We start from the raw sequence: 19,744 nt of genomic DNA, 5'->3' as shown, positions 1-19,744 counted from the left end.
GTATGTGTTGCGTAGAGTATACATCCTTGTTTAGACGTGTGAAACGTGATGTGGGGGTTCACGGAATAGGAGTCTCCTCATCCCAGCCCTTCCAGATGGTACTGCCAGGCCTCCAGCCTGTCACAGCCGCTAATCCGGAGTTTGCGCGTGCGCGACTCTACCTTAGGCTCCTCCCCTGCTATGGAACCCCGCCCTCGCCACACTTTACGGCCTCGCACGCCACTTTTACTGCAGACGCTGCCGCTGTTGCCGCTGCCCCTACTACCGCGGCTGCTGCTGGTGAAGTGAGGTGAGGTGAGGTGAGGTGTGGTGTTGGGCCGGTGTCGCCGGCGACCGGGGAGGAGTTGGGGAACAGGACCGCCGAGGGACGGCAGGGACGACGGTTTAGCTGCTGCTTTGTCCTCAGCTCCGGTCCCGTCTGCGCTGCCGCAGGGAGGCCGCCCCGGCCCGGCGAGCCGAACCAATGCTGGATCTGGAGGTGGTGCCTGAGCGCTCTCTGGGGAACGAGCAATGGGAATTCACGCTGGGTAAGTACGGGGTCCTCCCTCAGGACCCTATTCTCTGGTTCTTATCTCCCTCCGGGCCCTTCCCGCCTCTGGTCTCTACCCCTTACTCCCTAGTGCCCGCGGCTTGTCGCCTCTTCAGTCCTATTGGCTTTTGGGGCTCCAGGCACTAGATATCCGCTCTAACCGGCCCGACCCGCCCGTCTATGGCTCAGCTGGGCCCAGACGCCCTCGCTTCAGGCCTTAGCCGGGCCCCTCCCGGGACTGTGGTACAGTAGTAATAATAATAACAATGACCGACACGCCCCAAACACTGAAGACTAGCTCTGCTTTGTGGTGCGTTATTATCGCTAGTCGGCCTTCTTGGGGTCTAAGGGTCGGTACTAGTGTTATTCCTAGTCGCCACTTACTGATGAAATAGTTGAGAAGTGACTGACACTCCTAAACGCCACAACAGGGTGTCTCCCTTTGCTTTTCTGGTCTGTGAGTTGCCTCTTCGAAAGGGGAAACCTAGGCCCCTCTGCCCCATCCCTTAATCTGGTGTTGGGAATCTGGTCAAAGGAGTTGGTTGAGGAGAGTCTGTGTGTTAAAGGAACTTCTGACTTGTTTCCTTCTCGTTTTTAAATGTGGTCGATGTGGCGAGGTAATCCTAAACCCAGACCTTAGCTGAGAATGTAATAGGAGTTCAGGAAAAGTAACATTTAGTTTGTAGAACATTCAATCTGGTCGTTTTTGGGGTGTTTTTTTTTTTTTTTTTTTGGCCCAGTTTTCCTCATCCCCAATGCCACTACCTTTATGTGTACAAATATTTGCATTCAGTAACCCCAGTGTGTGTTTACTTTGATGTTCCAGCACTAGGAAAAGGGGGAGGGGAGCAGGTGTTGGTGCTGTTTGTTTGTGCAGGCCTGAACTTTTGTCACACTAATTTGAGCCACTGGACTGAGTCAGCTGTTCTGTTGGGCTATAACTTATCCTTGAATCTGGAAGACTCACATCTATGGAGATAGGGTGCATGAGAAACTGGTAGGGCCCTGCTGGTGCTCAGTTGAACTATAAACCTCCTCTGGATTGTAGGAGCCAGTTTTATTGAGAGGTCCTAGTCAACTACTCTCATAACTAACACCACTCTTACAGAGTTCTTCCCAAAATTTCAGCGGGTATGAAACACCCCAGCCTCTTGTGGAGCAACAAGAGCCTGATTTGGGGAGGCTAGACACATTCATCATGCTGGTGCAGTTTGGCTTCTAGTTAGGGAATAACCTTTCCATCCGCAGCTTCTGCTCACACCAGAATTTAACAGGACAGAGCGAGAACCACAACCATAGCTTCAAATTGAGCTTGATGTTACGACTAAGTTGTGGATCTCTGTGGTATAGAGTCTTCTTGGGCAAAAGTAGTGATTAGGATGTTAGTTGAGACCAGGATTTTGAAAAAACTAGGTGGAAGAGCAAGACTTCTTTTGTCAACTGTTGTTTTGATACCGTAACTCCCACTTTTTTAAAAAAGTATATTTTTATTGATTTCAGAGAGGAAGCGAGAGGGAGAAAGAGATAGAAACATCGATGATGAGACAGAATTGATCTGCTGCTTCCTGCACACCCCCTACTAGGGACCAAGCCTGCAACTCTGGCTTGTGTCCTTGACCAGAATCGAACCCAGGACCTTTCAGTCTGCAGGCTGACGCTCTATCCACTGAGCCAAACTGGCTAGGGCCCACTTCTAACTTTTTCCAGTTTTCAGGAGTCCAGGGTTTGGGCTATTTTTTCAAACTGTCTAAATAGCAACCAAAAACAGTGAAAAGAGCATACAGTGGGTCTAGAATTGAACTTTGGGGAAATGCTCATAAAGGGGGCCTGAGCCTTGATGTTTTCTTTGTGAGTCTTAAAAGTCACTTTAAAATCCTGTCTGCCTAAGAGATGGTGGTCATTTAACTTCTCCAGACTAAAATAAAAGTTAGTCCTCTCCCCAGCCCTCACACATCAAAACTGCAATTGGGGCTGAATTACATTCCTAGACTAGAGAACCAGGCAGTGCTTAATTCAAGTCACCACAACCTTGAAAGGTAATCTCCATTTGACAGCTGAGGCTCAGAAAGGTAGAGATGATAAAAAGTAGGGGACAGGGATTTTTTGCTTCCACTGCTCTACCCTTTTGAGGATAGGCTCAATTTTGTTTCTATGTTTCTTTTTGGAATCTGTGCTAGTGCAAACGTATCTAGACCTTGTCATTATCTGCCTGGCATCATAATGGGGAGCTGCATCCAACTTCTTGGTTGCTTTCCTGGCCTTTGTTTGATGTTGGGAGATGAGAGAAATGCCAACAACACAGGAACAGGAAAACCTAGGCCAAGAGGAATCTCTGAGAATGCCACTGGTGGCTTGATCAGTGGTGGAGTAAAGGCAGTGCAAATTTGAGATGCTTTCAATGACATTTGCAGAATGCATTGGTGTGGAGGCATGACTGAATTTGTTTTTTAAATTTGTGTTGAAGCCCTGGCCAAGTAGCTCAGTTGGTTAGAGTGTCATCCCTATAAGCCAAAATTGCTGGCTGGGTCTCTGGTTAGGGCACATAAATAAGTGGAACAACAAATCAATGTCAATGTGTGTGTCTTTCTCTCTCTCTCTTTTTCTCTCCCTCTCTTTCTGTCTCTCTCTCTCTCTCTCTCCCTCTCTCTCTTTTCTCCTTCATTCCTCTCAAATCAATAATTTAAATTGTTTAAATAAATAAATAAGTGTTGAAAATGCCCAAAGTGGGTAGATTTAAAGGGTCACTAGAGAATAGCCTTCTCTGAGATTATCTTGTTGCAGAGGGACTGAATGCTCACTTTGTTGAAGGCAGCATGTACCTCTGGACTCTGCTTACGAACATTGAAAATTGAATAAGAAATGGTCATATGCTCTGAACAGCTTAGTCTAGTGGGAAGGAAAGATTACAGAAATAGTATGTTTTATTGTAATGGGGTAGAAGTTGTATAGGGTGCTATGGAAGGAGAGAAGACACTTGATCTGCGGAGTTCAGGGGGAAGGCTTCCTGTCAAAAACCTACAGGAGCCCGGCCAGTGTGGCTCATTGGTTGAGTATTGACATAGGAACCAGGAGGTCACAGTTCAATTCCCGGTCAGGGCACATACCCGGGTTGCAGGCTCGATCCCCAGTGTGGGCGATCAGGAGGCAGCCGATTAATGATTCTGTCTTATCATTGATGTTGCTCTCTCTCTCCCTCTCCCTTCCTCTCTGAAATCAATAAAAACATATTAAAAAACAAACAAACATTACAGGAGCCAGTACTATTCCTGGAGCAGCTAACATCAGTAGGACCCTATCAGAAGGCTACTGATAGATTTCTTTTTTTTTTTTTTAATATATTTTATTGATTTTTTACAGAGAGGAAAGGAGAGGGATAGAAAGTTAGAAACATCGATGAGAGAGAAACAATCGATTGGCTGCCTCCTGCACACTCCCCACTGGGGATGTGCCCGCAACCAAGGTACATGGCCTTGACTGGAATCGAACCCAGGACCCTTGAGTCCGCAGACCGACGCTCTATCCACTGAGCCAAACTGGTCAGGGCAGATTTCTTATCCAAACTGTCCATAAATCTTCCAACCAAGTTAAAACAAAAACAATGGGCCCCACCCATGTGTTTCAGTGGTTGAGCATCAACCTATGAACCAGGAGGTGTCACAGTTCGATTCTGGTCAGGGTACATACCAGGGTTGTGGGCTCTATCCCCAGTAGGGGGTGTACAGGAGGCAGTCAATCAATGATTCTCTCTCACCATTGATATTTCTATCTCTCCCTTCCTCTCTAAAGTCAATAAAAATATGTTAAAAAAAAAAAAAACACAATGGGAAAGGTAGATGGTATGTAAGGAACCATAAGCAATTGGATATTATAATTAGAGCACGATGTACTGCTGGAAGAAGAAAATAGGTTCCCTAGATTCCCAATTCTCTTTGGTAGTAGCTGCCTGGGACACTATCAAGGAGTCTCTGGGTTCGCTGGAAAAGAGGATACCTGGAGTAAAGTGTGTTATGGGATGGGTTTAGGAAGAAAGTTTAGAGACTAGATTTTGAAAGATGGAGAAGGATGAGGAATCTAGAGGTTCTGGTTTGAATGACTGGGTAGATGTAGAGGTCAGAATACAGAAGAGAAGCCAGATTTCAGAGAGTTGAATAACACGCATACTGTCCTTGCACTCATAAAGCTATGTCTTTGTTTTTGGATTGTCTGGGACTTTGTTTTAAATTGCCTCTGTGTGTGTATATCTTCTTGTTTGAAATATAATGTGTCTTTTTGTTTGAAAACATACTTTTTGGTGTTCCCTGTGAGTCCCTGGAACTTTTGAGAGGCCATTGGGATTGGGATTTTTTAACGGGAGCATATATAAGTATTTATAATGGGCCATCAGTTCACAAATCAAGTGTTAAGATTTAGAAGATATTTGTGAGTAGATAAATAAAGATCCAGTAAAAATCCTTAGTAAATAAGTTGATTCTGATAGGTGTGTGATTTTTAACTCTTAATGAGCCCCTACAAGTCATGTGTTTCTGCAGACTCTCATTTGAGAAATGAGACAGATGCCACAGAGGAAGAGAGGAAGGAACTTTCCTAGGATATACGTAGTCCATGGCACAGTGAGAATCAGGCCTCAGTCTCCAGAGTTATGCAGTCAGTGCTTTCTCACTCTTGGTTCATGCTGACTTTGCCTTCTCAAAGAAAGCCCTTTGCTTGGGATCAGCACAAAAGTCCCCATTTATGTATTAACTCCCTTCCTTTATGCAATTCAACTATTCCCTTAGTGCTTGCTGCTAACTTTATTTTAGCTCTTACTGCTTATTGAACTTTGAACTTAGTCTTATTTCTGTAAACCTTAGTGACACTGACCCCAGACTTTACTGCAGGCACCAATACCTAGCACAGTGGTAGATGTTAGTAAATGGACAACCCAAGTAACCCACACAGGTGTCCTTGCTTTATTTCAGGAATGCCTCTGGCTCAGGCAGTAGCTATTCTTCAGAAGCACTGTCGCATCATCAAAAATGTCCAGGTTCTCTACAGTGAACAGGTGAGTAGTACTGATTTGTTTACTGAAATAGCATCCCTAATCAGTGAGTCATCCCCAGAGTTTGGTGATTTGGGAGGGGCTGACTCACAGGGATTGTTGGGTCAGTGTATCCGAATAGGAGACTCTTTAGCGCTAGTCAGTTACCAGGCACTTTTTTTTTTTTTTTTTTTTTAATTCTAAAACTTTTGGTCTTGATAACCTGGTGCTGCCAGGTTTTGAGGAGCAGCAATAACTGAACGTGTGTGTGTGTGTGTGTGTGTGTGTGTGTGTGTGTGTGTGTGTCCATCCATCCCTGAAACAGGGACTTTTCAGTGAGAGGTCACCTCAGACTATGTGGTCTTCTAGGGTACTTGCTTTCCATTTATTATTTCTTGTCCAATTTATTGTAGTCTCTATTAAATGTTGGTCAATTTTGCCAGGAATTAACCCCTATAGTATAATGTTGCATGTACCTACAAAGACCTTTTGAGCCCAGCTGGCATGGCTCAGTGGTTGAGCCTCGTCCTATGAACCAGGAAGTCACAGTTCCATTCCCGGTCAGGGCACATGCATGGGTTGTGGGCTTAATCCCCAGTGTGGTATGTGCAGGAGGTAGCCGATCACTGATTCTTTCTTATCATTGACTAGAGGCCCGGTTCATGAAATTTGTGCACTCGGTGGTAGCGGGGGAGTCCCTCAGCCCGGCTTGCACCCTCTCACAGTCCAGGCACCCTCTCACAGTCCGGGAGCCCTCGGGGGATGTCCCACTGATGGCTTAGCCTCGAGGGGAGTGGGCCTAAGCCTGCAGTCGGACATCCTTAGTGCTGCCTTGGAGGCGGGAGAGGCTCCTGCCACTGCCGCTGCGCTTGCTAGCCATGAGCCCGGCTTCTGGCTGAGCGATGCTCCCCCTATGGGAGCACACTGACCACCAGGGGGCAGCTCCTGTGTTGAGCGTCTGCCTCCTGGTGGTCAGTGCACATCATAACGGTCCTTCTGCCGTTCAGTTGAGTTGCATATTAGCCTTTTATTATATAGGATAGGATTATATAGGATGTTTCTATCTCTCTCCATCTCACTTCCTCTCTAAAATCACTAAAAATATTTTTTTAAAAAAACAAACAAAACTACTTTTTTAGTTTCCAGTAAGAGTATACTTTAGGTTAGCACCAGAGAAGAATTTTCTGAACATCAGAATTTTAAAAATAATATTTGATTTTTTAAGTATGTAAAGTTACAAGCTATTTTTCATAGGCCTTTAGAAATAGGATTTTTCCATCTCTCTAAAAATGCAATTTCCCTTCCACTGACTTTTTTGAAATCTATGATTCTTCTATGACAGACCATGTGCAGCAACCTTTGTGGTGCTGTATGTGTCACAAACCTCAGGGAATAGTTTTGCTCCTATACAGGCTACAGGCTGTCCTAAAGTGGCTTTTCTGAGGCTGTTTAAGTACCAATTTGATTATTTTAGTTGCATTTTTTTCCAATTAGTTTCAGATCCTAAAGCAAGTGACAGATTATTTTTGGCATGAAGGATTAGATGTGGGTACGATTTCTGTGAGGTTTCTCAGTTTCACTTTAGTGTCAAAGATAAGCCTGTCACCTATACTGAGAAATTATGTTCATACTGTCTGTACCCCTCTGCATCTTCAAGCAAGTGCTTGGATATTCTTGTGGTACTTACCACAGAACAAGGGACTCGTAGGAGTGGGCAGAGGCTCTTTGAACCACAGAGTCAAAGTGACCTGTCATTTATAAAGTGAAGAATAGTAGCTTTTCTTCTTTGTTCCAGGTCATTCATAACCTAATCTGACTTTCAGTGTTAGACTATGAAGTAGTAGGCATCAAAATGGGAAGCAGCTTAAGAAAATTGGCTTGCCTTAGCTGGTTTGGCTCAGTGGATACGGCGTCAGCCTGGAGACTGAAGGGTCCCAGGTTCGATTCTGGTCAAGGGCACATGCCCGGGTTGCCAGCTTGGTCCCCAGTGTGGGGCGTGCAGGAGGCAGCTGATCAATGATTCTCTCTCATCATTGATATTTCTATCTTTCTCTCTCTCTCTTACCTCTTCCTCTCAGAAATCAATAAAAATATATTTGGGGGGGGGGAGAAAATTGGCTTACTTCTTGAACTTATATGTAATTTGCAGATTTAGTTTAATCAGATTTGGGCACCCCAAGATTAGATGCATTTGAAAATAGGCTTTCTTTCTTTTTATTTAAATATTTCTTTATTATTTCAGAGAGGAAGGGAGAGAGAGAAAAAAACATCGATTGGCTGCATCCTGCATGCCTCCCACTGGGGATCAAGCCCGCAACCTAGACCTAGGCATATGCCCTGACTGGGAATCGAACCATGACCCTCTGATTCATAGGTCGAGGCTCAACCACTGAGCCACAATGGCCGGGTGTGTTTTATTTCTTATATCACTAACTTTATTGTCAGTCCATTTTTGGAGTACAAATAGTAGTTTTAGCATTAAACTAATTTTCCCCAATATCGTCCTACCAACTAGAATCAGTTAAAAAACATGGATTTAATAATTAGTCTGGTTTTCCTTCTGTGAAGTGGATATAGTTTCCTTATGATGGAATAATCTTTTGATGAGGATCAAGAGGAGTGGTCTCTCAGAGCTCTGATATAGTACTTCTTACATGTGGTCCTTGCCTCTTCTGCCCTCCTTCTATTCCTTTCCCACTTGTGTCCTTGCTTCCCATTAAGTGCAGAGAATAGTTTGACCTATTAAACCTTTCAGAACTACCTTGTCTCCAGCAAATCACACCTTGGAAAAAAATTTTTTTAATATATTTTATTGATTTTTTTTTTTTTTTTTTTTTTTTTTTTTACAGAGAGGAAGGGAGAGGGATAGAGAGTCAGAAATATCGATGAGAGAGAAACATCGATCAGCTGCCTCCTGCACACCTCCCACTGGGGATGTGCCCGCAACCAAGGCACACGCCCTTGACCAGAATCAAACCCGGGACCCTTGAGTCCACAGGCCAACGCTCTATCCACTGAGCCAAACGAGCTAGGGCACACCTTGGAAATTTAATGTGCATATCAAGTAGCCCCATTTTTCTTAGAGGGAGAGGATGTTAACGACTTGCAACAGACAGCTTTACTGAACTGTTTCATATGGAGGACTGCATAGTGTCTGCTTAAGCACCACATAGTATATGTGTTTTTTTGTTCTGGAGATATAAAGTACTAATAAAACATTGTGAAGATGATTTATTTGCTTCCTTTTAAAAATTGCTCAGTTGCACAAACAATTCTTACATATTTATTTATTTATTTATTTTGCTTAGTTATGTCCTGCATTGTAATAATGCCAGGAAGAAAATGATCAGTTCTTGGGAGAGTATAAGAAAATCCAGATCCTCCCAGCATTCTTCCTCTAATCATGGATCTTGAAAGATGCTAAAATGTTGCTTCATTCTGCTTCCCCTATGGGCTGGCCCTCTCAGAAATGGAACTGTGTGTTCTGGGTTCAGAGTAAGATCAGGGTTCATAAGTCCATTATCTTGTCTTGCTTGAGACCTAATGGTTTAGGCATTCATACAGCATTCTTCTAATGTTTGCCAAGCATGATGGTGCCACCATGGCCTGCTACCTTGTAAAGATCAACGGGGTGTAGGGGAGCAGTCTGTGCTAATCACAGAAGGCTCTTGGGAGAGAAATTTTCTACTGAGACCTATACCAGCAGTGGCACAGTCTTTCTCTCTCTGACAGCCACACTTCTGTCATTCACTGCCTACTTTGAGACGCTTTATAAAGAAACTTCTCTAGCCCTGACTGGTTTGGCTCAGTGGATAGAGCATTGGCCTGCGGACTGAAGGGTCCCAGGTTCGATTCTGGTCAAGGGCATGTACCTTGGGTTGCGGACACATCCCCAGTAGGAGATGTGCAGGAGGCAGCTGATAGATATATCTCTCCCATCAATGTTTCTGACTCTATCCCTCTCCCTTGCTGTCTGTAAAAAATCAATAAAATACATTTAAAAAAAATTTTTAAAAAAAGAAACTTCTCTAAATTCTTTTGAGAACTGTGTGCCAATTTCAAGAACGGGCAGAATTTTCGATGGTCCTGTTTTTCTTTTGCTGGCCAATCTGGTTAGGGCTTTGGAGAGTCTTCACATGCTGAGTCATTGAATTGATTGCATTGGCTAGAAGCAGCAGGTGGGGTATACATAAGGAAAGAGTGCAGTGTGGTGTGCTTAGTACTTTCTGACCCACTACCTATGAAACTAGAGCTCAGAGAAGTTCTGAGAGTCACTTAAGGTCACCAGCTCACCTGAACTCAAGACCAGCTTTGTCCACTATTCTGTGCTGTTGCTCTCCTCCCCCCAGGACTCAGAAGGGGCAAATGTAGAAATATGACTCCTTAGATCTTAGACTTGGGCCTTTTAGAAAGAAGCACATGTGATATGAGATGGTGGGGGGAGGGGAGGAAAGAGAAAGAGTGTCATCTCATACATAATCAGATCATAAAATACTTATTTGTCCTGGAATATGGTGTAAAACAGTAAAAAATAAAAAGTATTCCCTGTGGATGGTACAGCCTGGGAGTGAATGGATATAGGTTCAGCCGACATGCATTGAGCATTACCTGCTGAGTTTGGATCCTCATGAGGCTTTTTCATGTGGTCTGCATTCCTCATCAACTGTTCTGTATTTTTGACAGCAGTAAACCCATGCTATAGATTTGTACCCTGGACCCTCAAAGTGGCCTATATACTCACATAATTTTAGCCCTTTTCCCCAAGTATTATCACTCATAACCTGTAATAATACAGGCTTTGGAAAAGAGAGGCTCTTTTCAAGCCAATATTATAAAGTAGCAGCTGTAGGCTGGAAATAGAGCACACTGCATTCATGCAATAGTTTGTTTCTGGCTTCCAAACCTTGTTAGTTGGGGGAGGGAGTCTGCACTTAGATATTCCCTGTGTATTGCATTTATATTGTAATGCTTTCAGCAGGTGCTGGTAAGTAAATTAATTGTTTGGAGTGTGTTTTTTTTATTTTGTAGTCTCCTCTAAGCCATGACCTCATCCTCAACCTGACTCAGGACGGGATCAAACTACTGTTTGATGCTTTCAATCAGAGACTTAAGGTAACTAAAGTTTCATGTCAGGCTGATTAATATGTGCTGTTGTGAGATGTTTCTGAAACTCCTAAGTGGGAGTAAACTTCCTTGGTTCAGAGACCGCCAGGAGGTAGCTTTGCCTGTTTCCCTAAAAAGAGAAACTGGGTCTGGTTGTTGGAAATATTCTGAGAAGGACTCTAGTCCTAGGCTCTGGAGGTGAAAGGGAAAGAGTATTGAGGATTTGGGGAACGTGGTATGGGGAGTGGGCTTTTATATTAAATAGGAAAACGGGAGGAGCTAAGTATATGGCATAGATTCTCCTGAGTCTTTAAAAAGGTACTAAAACTCAGCAATTCTGATCCTAGGTGTCTACCCAAGAAATGAAAACACATCCACAAAATAGAAAAATTTAAAAATTTTGTACAGAAATATTCTTAGCATAAGCAGAAGTGATTCTAACAGCTTTATGCATAATAGACACAAGATGAAAAACAACCCAGTGTTCGTCAGTGGGTGAGTGGGTGAGCAAAGTGAACTATGTTCATGCAGTGAAGTGTAATATGACAAAATGGACAATTTACTCCTGCCTCAACATAGATAGATCTCAAAAACATTATGCAAAAGAATTAAGTGAAATAAAAACGGTCACAAAGGACTGCCTTAAAAAAAAAGGTACTAATGATGAGGCCTAACGGCAGAATAGGACCACAAGATTTTAGTCAGGTTTATATATCTTACTTTACTTCATTCTTCGGTCAAATAACATGACTTAGAAGTTGAAAATTAGAGCAGTTCTTCCTAAAATGCTGAGATTGGGGCTCAGTGAGTTTGAGGAAATGTAAACAAACAACTTGCTGGTGTGCAGGGTTGTCTTAATTAGCGCTCAAGTGCAATTTACTAACACCTGCTTCAGTCCAGGATGTTTTTAATACACTATTTACAAATGCCTGGGCTTTACAGGTTAGTCATGTGACATAAGACTCATGCCCCAGAGTCACAAAGTTGAATGTGGCTCGGGGAAGTAGCATGCCAAAGACATCATCCTGGTTAGGATATGGAGTTGTCTTTCCAAAAGACTTAGATACTTCCTAGTTCTAGACATCCCATCACAGGTGAGCTGCTGAGGAGATAAGATAGAATATGGAAAAAGAATCTTTACATGAAATGAGAATTCCTCATTTATGATGATTTTTCAAAAGCAGGGTTTGATGTGAACATTCTTAGCCCCACATCTTCCTTGCCTCTCCTTGTGGACTTAGTTGTCCTGTCCTCACTGACGTTTCACACTGGGAAAAGGGAGAGGATGGCCTTTGGTGTGGCTTCATCACAAATTAATCTGGAAACACCTTTACAAAGAGTCATTTGCCTTTTACTTGGTAAAGCCACTTTAGGAAACATAACTTAAAAAGGTTATGGGGAGGGTAATGTTGCCAGATACTTATAGCAGGGCTTTTCATAGTAATGAAAAGCTGAAAGTAACCTAAGTGGACAACAAAAGGGGGTGGCTAGACAGCCCATTACAGAATCACAGCATGGTAAAGACAAAATCATGTATAGTGTGTTCATTAAAATACATTTCAGCCCTAACCAGTTTGGCTCAGATAGAGCGTCGGCCTGCGGACTGAAGGGTCCCAGGTTCGATCCCAGTCAAGGGCATGTACCTTGGTTGCGGCACATCCTCAGTAGGGGGTGTGCAGGAGGCAGCTGATCGATGTTTCTAACTCTCTATCCCTCTCCCTTCCTCTCTGTAAAAAATCAGTAAAATATATTTTAAAAATAAAAAATTAAATACATTTCATTTTTTTAAATATATTTTATTGATTTTTTACAGAGAGGAAGGGAGAGGGATAGAGAGCTAGAAACATTGATGAGAGAGAAACATCGATCAGCTGCCTCCTGCACACCTCCCAATGGGGATGTGCCCGCAACCAAGGTACATGCTCTTGACCGGAATCGAACCCGGGACCCTTCAGTCCGCAAGCCGACGCTCTATCCACTGAGCCAAACCGGTTTCGGCTAAATACATTTCATTTTAAGCTGTTAAAAGTGTGTATACATTTTTGGGGAGCACTTGGTACATACTAGGTTCAGGGCTGAGTGCTTCCCATGCATTTCCTAATTTAATCCTAATAAACCTGTGAGGTACTGTTTACCAGTCAGACAGCTGAGGAGAGGATAGTGACTTGCCTGACCAAGTTTTTAACCCTATATTACCAGTGGCTTAAGCTCTGTTGTTGGGTATGGGAAATAAAAGTGATAAAAGCTGAAGAAAACAGTGTAAGTACATTATGCAGAATGTGAGAATGGGAATACATTAGATGGGTAAGGAGGTAAAGTCTTCTGCCTCCCTGTGGTCATTATGAAGAAGGAGGGGCTAGGGACCTGCCTGAGCCTCTGGAAACTGAGGAAGCAGTCAGTCAGGTGCCCTTGCTTGGCATCAGGTCTGATCTGACCCATCTGCCTGCCCTTCCATCCGAGGGCTTTAGAATCCACCTCTCCCTCATGCTGTCTTCTGCAGTTTCCCTGTCTCACTTGCTGCCTATGAGTGAGCTCTGTGGAATGAGGCTTCACCAAGTCACAACCTTTACAGCCACCTGTCTTTTCCTTTCCTATTTTGGCTGCTGGCATGCCTCCTTTTCTCTCTGGTGATATCAAGGACTTTTCCAGCCAGAGGCTAGAAAATCATGGACTTTAGACTTCCTCAGCTGCTTGTTCCTATGGCCCAGCAAGCTCCATAGACTAAAATCTGCTGGTAGAGTCTCCTGGTGACATGAAGGACTCCCAGATGGTCAGCACTCGGGGTTCCTTGCCACAAGTGCCCCCCTGTCATTAACTCTGGTTCACTGGGCAGGCAGGGTTGAATCACCTCCAAGTGTTGGTCTGAGTGCAGCAGGTGGATGACAGTGACATAGGAGGAACATTCTGGAGGCTCACTCCCATAGTAAGTGGTGGGAAGCCCTTGAGATGAGGTTGCCAGCTGTTGTAATCAGAGGCAGAGTGCCTGCCTCTACTATATAATCAGGGCTCTACTATATAACATAGGGCCCTGGCCTCGGTCAAATGGCATACCAATTTGGCAAGATAGACTGCCATTGCCACGCTTCCTGAAGGGGACACTAGGTGTCTTATGAATCATAGCTATTTCCCTTCTCTTCCTTGCATGACCTCTATTGGCATCTCTTTTCATGCTTTTGAGCTACATGTTGCCCTTAGCTAGCTTCATAGCAGGCCCACTCACCTGATATGTTGAGTACTTCCCCTTTGCACACTAATAAGCCAGACCTTAGGGGACTTAACTTAGTGGGACCAGTGGACAGCATACACAAGTAGTGTAGGAAAGGGTTGATTGAAGTGCTGTGATGGCCAGTAGAGGAAGTGATCCTTAGAAGCAGGTAGGATCAAAATAGCCACATTATAGTTAAGAGATGTCTGTCTAAGTTGTAAATTCTGTGTTGTGATCTCTGAAGTTACAGACAAGGTCTAGCCAAAAGTGAATTGCCTATTACAGTGGTTGGCAAACCGCGGCTCTTTGGCCCCTTGAGTGTGGCTCTTCCACAAAATACCACGGCCTGGGCGAGTCTATTTTGAAGAAGTGGCGTTAGAAGAAGTTTAAGTTTAAAAAATTTGGCTCTCAAAAGACATTTCAATCATTGTACTGTTGATATTTGGCTCTGTTGACTAATGAGTTTGCCGACCACTGGCCTATTATGTCTCAGTTTCTGTAACAAAGCCAGATGCTCCTATACCTCATGTCCCTCCCAGAGTCAAACCCAGATTGTCAGGGCAAACAGACATTGAACCAGCTCTGTTTGGGCCTCTAAAATGAGGCCCAATGTCCGGCTGGCTGGCTCAGTGGCTGAGTGTCAACTTATGAACCAGGAGGTCACGGTTCAATTCCCGGTCAGAGCACATGCCCAGGTTGCTGGCTCAGTCCCCATTGTGGGGCGTGCAGGAGGCAGCCAATCAATGATTCTCTCTCATCATTGATGTTTCTATCTCTCTCTCTCTCCCTCTCCCTTCCTCTCTGAAATAAGTAAAAATATATTTTAAAAAGTAAAACGAGGCCCAAGACCTCCCAGCTGGAGAATGGTGGATGGTTCTGCTGGCTGCTAAGCCCTAGACATCATTGTCATAGAGGACTTCATAGTGCTTACTACTTGGTACCAATAGTGGCTGTGTGTTCAATAACTTTTCCTTTGTCTCTGCCCTGAATTCTGGACATTTCCTTTGAGCTTCATTCACCAGGGTTCTGAGGTTCTCCAGGTTTAGCCAGATGCCCTTCATTAAGGATATATCTGAATATTGTCACAGTTGTCCTAAGCTAATGTATTGTGATTTGTTTTCTAGCAGGATAGACCTCCCCCTCCATCTTTTTGTTCTGTAAACACAGTATTTTGAAGCTATCTTTGAAATTGACTTGATTTGGGTTTTTATATGCAGCAAAGTATGGAATAGAAGGAAGGAGGCTCCATATCCAAGGATACAACCTTTTTTAAGAAAAATATGTTTTTATTAATTTTTTTAGAGAGAAAGGAAGGGAGGGTATGTGCCCTGACTGGGAATTGAACCAGCAACCTTTCAGTGCATGGGTGACACTCAACCAACTGACTTACACTGGCCAGGGCTCTGAGGTTACAAACCCATCGATTTGTTTCTGTGGAGCGTTTCACTGTCCTGTAGGGATGGTATGTGCAGTCTTCTCTATGATACGACAGTAGATGAGGTACAAGAACCTTGACCCAGAGCATCCACAAACATCTGTTCAATCCACTGGAAGAGGGGGAAGGAGAGGTTATGCTGTGTGTGGTATGGGTTTTTCCTCCAAATTTAACAATGAGAACTAAAAATACTGTGCAGTGCTTCCAGAGAATTTCAGCTAGTGATAGATTATTTTTTCTTTGCTATTCTGTAAATGTCTTCTTAATCTTCTTCAACAGGTAGCTCCCAGAGCATTAACAACTCTTAAAATTTTTTTTTTTTAGGTGATTGAAGTATATGACTTGACTAAAGTAAAGTTAAAATATTGGTGAGTTTTCTCCCTTGCTGGTATATGTCATAGGCTTGGTACAAGTGGGCTTTATGTACTATACTCATTACTTTAGTAAAGGAATGCCATCCACAGCAGTTCCGGGATTAGAGCCTGGTGCCATGATTTCCTCAGACAGCTTTCAAGTCTACTTGGTTTCCAGGAGAAAAGGAAACCTTACTAAGAACATGCTGTGAATATATGTCAAATTAAAGCAGGACCTCAGCTCAGAGGTGATTATAACTGTTTCTTGGGTCACAGCTGTCCTCTGCACGTTGTCTTTTTGGCACCTCTTTATGCTTTCATGAGCAGTAGAATTGGGACAGTACAGATAGGTCTGACTCCAAAACCTATGCTAAAGAAAATGTCCAAGGGGCCACTATTTGGGGGCCAAAATCTGCGTTATAGGATGATATCTGTATGGTGCACAAATATTTGGCCCCCATTATGGCAAGACGGTATTCTAGCATCTAGAGTGCTCTGTTCAGTAAGCTTCCAAGGTCTGGCTCTCCTGGGCTTGAGTTATAGCTTCATCATTTTATTAATCTCTGTTACCTTGGGCAAGTCACTTGACCTCTTTGAGCTTGTTTCCTCATCAAAGAAATGAAACCAATAATGTGGCTGCTGGATTAGGAAGATTGCATGAGATAATACTAGAAAATAAAGCATATAGCACAGTGCCTGGTTAACAAAGAGGTGTTCTATAATGATACTAATTTTCCAAAAATTTTTCTTAACCTTTAAGCATTCTCCTGAAAGTCATAAATGCCTTATCTTTATGCTCATCATCTGAAATCCTATGCCCCCTGTACTCCCAAGCCCATCTCCCAGGAGGGAATCCATCCCTCCCCCACCCATCTGCCGAGTCACCCAATTAATCTGCCTTTTAGAAAATTAGCTGCCTTGCTTGGCTACACCCTTCTTTTAAGATGTTCATCCCTTTTTAAGAAAGTTCCTTTTTCAAGTCAACTACTAGTAGGCATCCTGGGAAAACACATTAACACTGTATAAACTGAGGCCACTCTTTAAGTTTGGATACCTGGAGCTGAGACTGGATTTATTTCCTTCTGAACAGATGACTTGGGAGGCCCTAGAGGACCAATTCTGTATATAAGCCTCAGGAGAATTGACTTGTCCTGACCTCTTTAATTGTCTCTTATTTTAAAGTTCTTTAATTAAACTTTTATTTTGATGTAATTGTAGACTCACCCACCTATGTTTTAAGAATAACTCTTCTAAAAAAAAAAAAAGAATAACTCTTCTAGCCACCATCTCCAGTGATCTGTGAGCCCAACCAGGGAAGCCTGGTATTAAAAAATACCTTTGTTTTTCAGTGGAGTACATTTTAACTCTCAGGCCATAGCTCCCACCATTGAGCAGATTGACCAGTCTTTCGGTGCAACCCATCCTGGAGGTAAGCCAAGTCCATTTGATTCCTCTGGTTCTCTGGCAGCCCATAGTGATAAATCAGGCAAGTGGTACCATCCTCACCACAACCTCCTGAAGCCGAGTTCCTATAGTATATGGGGGTTGGTACTTGAGTGTAGAGGAAAGCTCCTCCCCCTTGTTTTCAGCCTAGTAGGTCAGTTCAGAAATGAGACACAAGGAAGAGTTGCCAGTCATTACTTCCTGCCAGTCTGGTTTGTGTTTGCAACTTCAACCATGCCATTTCCTTCTCATTCCTGCAGTATACAACTCTGCTGAGCAGCTCTTCCACCTCAACTTCAGAGGACTGTCTTTCTCCTTCCAGTTAGACTCGTGGACAGAAGCTCCCAAGTACGAGGTTAGCCCTTCCTTTCCCTGAGTAGTTGTTGCCCAGTCCCCGGGTGATACAGGTCAGCAGACAGTGCCCTTCAGGCAGACAAGATAGGTATCCTCTAGTTATCTATTGCTTTAGCAAAATGTTTCATTCATCCTTAGGATTATGAAATGATAGCTTTTCCTAAGGCTTAGATTTTATTAAAGGGGGCATTCCTGCATTTCCTCACTGATGAAAGAAAGAGAGGAAAAACAAAGTAAAATTAAAGATGAACTTGCATGGTTGGGGTGAGTTTATTGACCTAGAGCTAGATTTAACTAGTATGTGCTACTTTTATCTGGCCAGTTCATGAAGACCATGAGTGCTGGGGAAATGCCAGAGCCTGAGTCACATGGCCTGCAGTGTGCCCTTAGTAAAACGTTTGTTCTGTGTTTGCAGCCCAATTTTGCCCATGGTCTAGCTTCTCTCCAGATACCCCATGGAGCAACTGTGAAACGAATGTACATCTACAGTGGAAACAGCCTTCAGGATACCAAGTATGTGTCAGGGAGCACAAGCTTCATGCTAAAGCCTGGTAGGTAAGGCAAAGCCTGTGCTTATTCTGTGCCTGCCCCCAGGGCTCCCGTGATGCCCCTGAGCTGTTTCCTGGGCAATGTGTATGCTGAGAGTGTAGACGTTCTTCGAGATGGAACTGGACCCTCAGGTTTACGACTTCGCCTACTTGCTGCAGGTCAGTTACTGGCTTTGGGGTGGTGGATTCCCTCTTGTGTCCATGTTGAGACAGTCTAAAATCCCATGTGCTTAGGGATAGTTGGTAGAAGACAAATGATGTAGATGCTTATGATTAAAGCTTTCATTTGAATTTGTGAAGGGACAAGAGATAGTCTTACCATTAGTGTATCTTAAATAACAGTAGCACTGCTTTCCTCAGCATGAACATAAGCCTTCTGTCAGCATATATAGTTTTGCATTGGTTCCCAAGCTGTTTATTGGAGATGAATGTTGTGAGCTCCAGTGCTGTCTGTTCTCCACCCTTTAAGCCCAGTTCTTAGAGTAGGCTGGCAGGAGGGACTTGTTGAATTGTGGTTTGGCCACACCCTGCTGAGATTTTGCTGGCTTTGAACAACAACAAAAAGAGTTGCTGCCTTCAGTAGTTGGTCTCTCTAGGATCCATGCCTCATTTTGTGGTTTCTCATGCCAGGCCAGTCTCAGGTACATTGGACCTTGGATGGGGCTTAGTTGGACAGGGATCTCTAGTGTGGAGCTTGCCTCCATAAAGATGGCCTGGAAGCCAACATAGAGATTGTACCTTCACAGAACTCCTAGTCTAGGTAGTATTTGTTCATAAATTGGAGTCTTGCATCAGTCTCTGGGCATTGGTTCTTAACTGTTAAGAATCTTGTATGTAGCAGGGTGAAGGCAGGCTAGAAGAAGTTAAGGGGGGGACGGGGACATATGTAATACTTTCAACAATAAAGATTTAAAAAAAATCTCGTACGTAAACTGATCTACTGCCTTGAACAAATTAGGCATTCACAACCTCCAGGTTAGAAATTTCTTAAAATGTGATTTTCTAGCCAAGGCAGAATAACAGCTACTTAAAGGAATGTTGCACCTGAGCTATAGCTTTTGACAGAGTTGAAAGAATTGTGATGCGGCAGCATAGTTGAATGATTTAGGGTCTGTCTTCTCCAGAGGATTGCTGCTTGAAAAAGCAGGATAGTCAAGGGTAGTGCAGTTATCCCAGGTGACAGTAGGAGGAGCCTGTTGGAAGTGGGGGGTGTCTCAGTTAATTCTGACTGCCACCCTGTACAACATACCCCTAGCAGTCACATCTCAGGGCTTGAGTTATTGTCCAATCCAGTACTCATTGAAAGTTTTCTTTGGCAAGTGGGAGGGTAGCTTGTCTCAACGGACCTATTTCTCCCATCTGTTTCCTTATGGCTACAGTGATGCTTCTTTTTGTTGTTGCCTGTTTGTTTGTTTTAGAGAGAGAGAGAGAGATATCAATTTGTTGTTTCACTTATTCATGCATTCTCTGGTTGATTCTTGGCATATGATGGGGACAACACTAACCAACTGAGCTACCCAGCCAGGGCCTACAGTGATACTTTTAACAGGGAAAATCAGTTGAACTGTTTTGGTCCCCGCAATAATTTATAGAAAGATTTACTTTGGAATCAGAAACTGAAAAGCTCCTAAAACTAAAGGTAATTTCACCTGGGTAGGTTTCAGGCAGAAAAAGAAAACTTACCTGTCAAGGGTGCCTTCCCTCTAGCCCCATCTGGGCATCACAAGAATCTGGTACCTGGAGACTTTGGGCAGACA

General features: G+C 43.6%; 1 protein-coding gene across 7 annotated transcripts in view; it reads left to right on the top strand.

Annotated features, from left to right (window-relative positions):
- The first annotated feature begins 227 nt into the window (after nt 1-227).
- The window catches only part of PHAF1 (phagophore assembly factor 1), a 31,086-nt gene continuing 11,569 nt past the window's right edge, over nt 228-19,744 (top strand). For 2 of the 7 annotated variants that reach the window (XM_080645696.1, XM_080645692.1), the window contains exons 1-9: nt 228-289; nt 407-527; nt 5,488-5,570; nt 10,575-10,658; nt 15,614-15,657; nt 16,992-17,071; nt 17,346-17,440; nt 17,855-17,952; nt 18,034-18,146. In XM_080645696.1, the coding sequence (XP_080501822.1) occupies nt 464-527; nt 5,488-5,570; nt 10,575-10,658; nt 15,614-15,657; nt 16,992-17,071; nt 17,346-17,440; nt 17,855-17,952; nt 18,034-18,146 (661 nt within the window). In that variant the 5' untranslated portion in view covers nt 228-289; nt 407-463. Of the gene's footprint in view, nt 305-406; nt 528-5,487; nt 5,571-10,574; nt 10,659-15,613; nt 15,658-16,991; nt 17,072-17,345; nt 17,441-17,854; nt 17,953-18,033; nt 18,147-19,744 lie in introns of all 7 variants that reach the window. The other 5 variants (XM_080645697.1, XM_080645693.1, XM_080645694.1 and 2 more) reach the window with 4 other exon arrangements.

Source organism: Plecotus auritus (assembly GCF_963455305.1).
Source record: "Plecotus auritus genome assembly, chromosome: 10".
Lineage (NCBI taxonomy): Eukaryota > Metazoa > Chordata > Mammalia > Chiroptera > Vespertilionidae > Plecotus > Plecotus auritus.
This window is presented reverse-complemented; position numbering and strand designations above follow the sequence as displayed.